This window comes from Punica granatum, unplaced genomic scaffold, assembly GCF_007655135.1.
Source record: "Punica granatum isolate Tunisia-2019 unplaced genomic scaffold, ASM765513v2 Contig00376, whole genome shotgun sequence".
NCBI lineage: Eukaryota > Viridiplantae > Streptophyta > Magnoliopsida > Myrtales > Lythraceae > Punica > Punica granatum.
The window spans coordinates 54,799-57,549 of record NW_022204308.1 but is presented as its reverse complement, the minus strand read 5'-3'; the positions used below and the strand labels follow the sequence as shown (position 1 = coordinate 57,549).

Here is a 2,751-nt window from a genome sequence, read left to right as displayed (position 1 = left end):
TCGCGTCGAAGAACAGAGAGGACTTCACGCAAGTGGGCCAGGTGTTGCTCGGAGTCGGCACTGTAGATCAAGATGTCATCAAAATACACAACCACACACCGACCAATGAAAGGCCGCATAATCTGGTTCATCACTCTCATGAACGTGCTCGGTGCATTCGACAGCCCAAATGGCATTACCAACCATTCATATAACCCCTTTTTAGCCTTGAATGCGGTCTTCCATTCATCTCCAAGACGAATCTGAATCTAGTGATATCTGCTCTTCAAGTCCAGCTTCATAAAAATCCTGGCACCACTCAGCTGGTCAAGCAAATCATCCAAGCGAGGAATGGGAAAACGATACCTGACCGTTATCTTATTGATGGCTCGACTGTCTACACACATACGCCATGATCCATCCTTCTTAGGCACTAGAAGTGCCGGGACAGCACACGGGCTCATACTCTCCCGAATAAACCCTTTCGATATCAGCTCCTCCACCTGTCTCCTTAACTCTTCATGTTCAGCCGGGCTCATCCTGTAGTGTGGTCTGTTTGGAAGGGCCGCAACAGGTTGCAAGTCGATATGGTGTTGGATGTCCCACAAGGGTGGTAGACCATTTGGCAACTCCTCAGGAAAGACATCCTGAAATTCTTTCAAGATTGGTAAGGACTCACAAGACGTAAGACCGTCCTCCACAACCTCCCTGCCCACAAGAGCAAACATATACTCTGCATCATGCAACTCCTCCTAAAATCGGGCAAGGGACAGCAAGTTGGTTGCAGTAACCGGATTCGCAGGTTCGGGCTCAATAGCGTCCCTCCCTCTGTTTGGTACCGGACAATCTTTAATCCCTTATGCGTGAAGCTGTATTTATTGGTCCGTCCATCATGGCTCACGCTCCTATCAAACTGCCAGGGCCTTCCCAACAACAAGTGACACGCATCCATCATGACAACATCACACCACACAGAGTCCCTATACCGAGGGCCAGTAAAGAAAGTAACCAACGCGTGCTTCAACACACTCACTTCACCTTCTTTCTTCAGCCATGCCAGCTTATACAGTTTGAGATGTGGCTCACTTCGCAGGCTCAACTTTTGCACGGCCTCAGCAGATACGATGTTCTCGCAGCTGCCCGAGTCTATCATGAAATGACAGACTTTATTTCCGATGGTGCAGGTGGACTGGAAGATGTTGTTACGCAGCCAGTCTTCATCCACAGCTCTCGGGGTCATACAAGACCTTCTTACCACCTGATTGGGCACTCCATCTCCAGTCACAATTTCTTCCTCCTCGTTAAACTCGACCTCTCCATCACCTCCAGCTACATAAACTGCGTCATCAAACAATTCCTCTTCAATAAACATCGCCCTTTTTTTCCCCTTTTCTGTACTCAGATTGCCGATGCCCGGGCTCTCCACACTTGAAGCACTTCGCTCCGCTACTGCTCGGCCCGCTATTGCTCGGCCCAATGTTGGCAGGTCTCATCGGACGCCCAAGAACAGCACTACTACCGCCAGCTCGGACAGCTCCACCGGTTCCTGCAACGGCAACACCTCCACCGAACGCCCCGCTGCTCGCTCGCTTTTGCTGTCTTTCGATAATCAGGGCCCTCTGATGGGCGGAAGACACGTTAATAGGGTCGAACAAATTAATCGTGTTCTGTAGCTGCACTCTCAGCCCGCCAATATATCTCGCCACCAGCTGATCCTCGGTTTCCTGAAGCTCATTACGAGCAACCAACTGGTAGAACTCATTGGTGTAATCATCCACCGATCTACTGCCCTGCCTCAAGTTCTACAGGCGTTGGTACATGATCCTCTGAAAATTATAGGGCAGAAAGGTAGCCCTCATCTTTTTCTTCATCTTTTCCCATGACGTGATCTTCGGTTTGCCCATCCTACTACGAGTAAGCTTCACCTGTTGCCACCACAATGACGCCCTACCACGTAACCGAGTCGCCACAAGCTGTACCCGCTTGATCTCAGGTACCCCCTTGAACTCCAAAACCTCTTCTACCATTGCCAGCCAATCTAGAAACTCTTCTGGCTGCAAACCCCCTTGGAATTCGGGAATATCGGTCCGAATGCCCGTCTCCCATCGCTGCCTGTCTTCCTCGATTGGGCCCCTTTGCTGTCTTCGTGGAACATCAGCGAAAAAATTCTCCCTTTCCGACTCCGCTTCAGTTTCCTCTCGATCAAGGTCAAAATTCGAATTAGGGTTTCTCCGATTCTGACTCTCCATAAGTGCAGCCATCTGTTGTGTTAGCTGCTCCACCATACGATCCAGCCTCTGATCCCTCTCCCGATTCCTCTGATCCAGTTGATCCAGCCTCTGCTCCAGATGTCGCAGATTATCACGGTCATAAACATCTTCCACACGATCCCTCCTCCTGGGCGGCATCGTTGATCCAAGAACGAACGCAGCTCTGATACCAACTGACGCAGCGTACGACGCGAGTAACCGTCACAGACCCGTTGATTCGCGCACGAATACCGGAACTACAACCTTCTATACCTGTTGATTCTACGAATACCAGGAACTAGGCATCAAACTCGAATCGATTCGAGATTGGACAAAGCAAGAAAGCTCTGAATTTTATTGATAATCTGAAAAGACGACTCCCCTTGCCCTAAGGCTTACAGAAAGCTTAAATAGGTATTAATAAACCTAAATTGCATAAAAGAACTAAACTTTTTAAAAATTGCAAAAACACCCTAATTAACATAAATTGCCTGTTTGAGGAACTAAACGATGGAATTTGCCT

General features: G+C 49.0%; 1 protein-coding gene across 1 annotated transcript; it reads right to left on the bottom strand.

The window, feature by feature from the left end:
* Positions 1 to 248: 248 nt before the first annotated feature.
* On the bottom strand, positions 249 to 2,387 carry LOC116190199. The gene is made up of 4 exons (XM_031519860.1): positions 1,905 to 2,387; positions 1,406 to 1,781; positions 771 to 1,317; positions 249 to 687 (listed from the first exon to the last, which is right to left on the bottom strand). Exons 1-4 carry the CDS (start codon positions 2,385 to 2,387, stop codon positions 249 to 251), a joined length of 1,845 nt encoding a protein of 614 aa, XP_031375720.1.
* Positions 2,388 to 2,751: the final 364 nt, after the last annotated feature.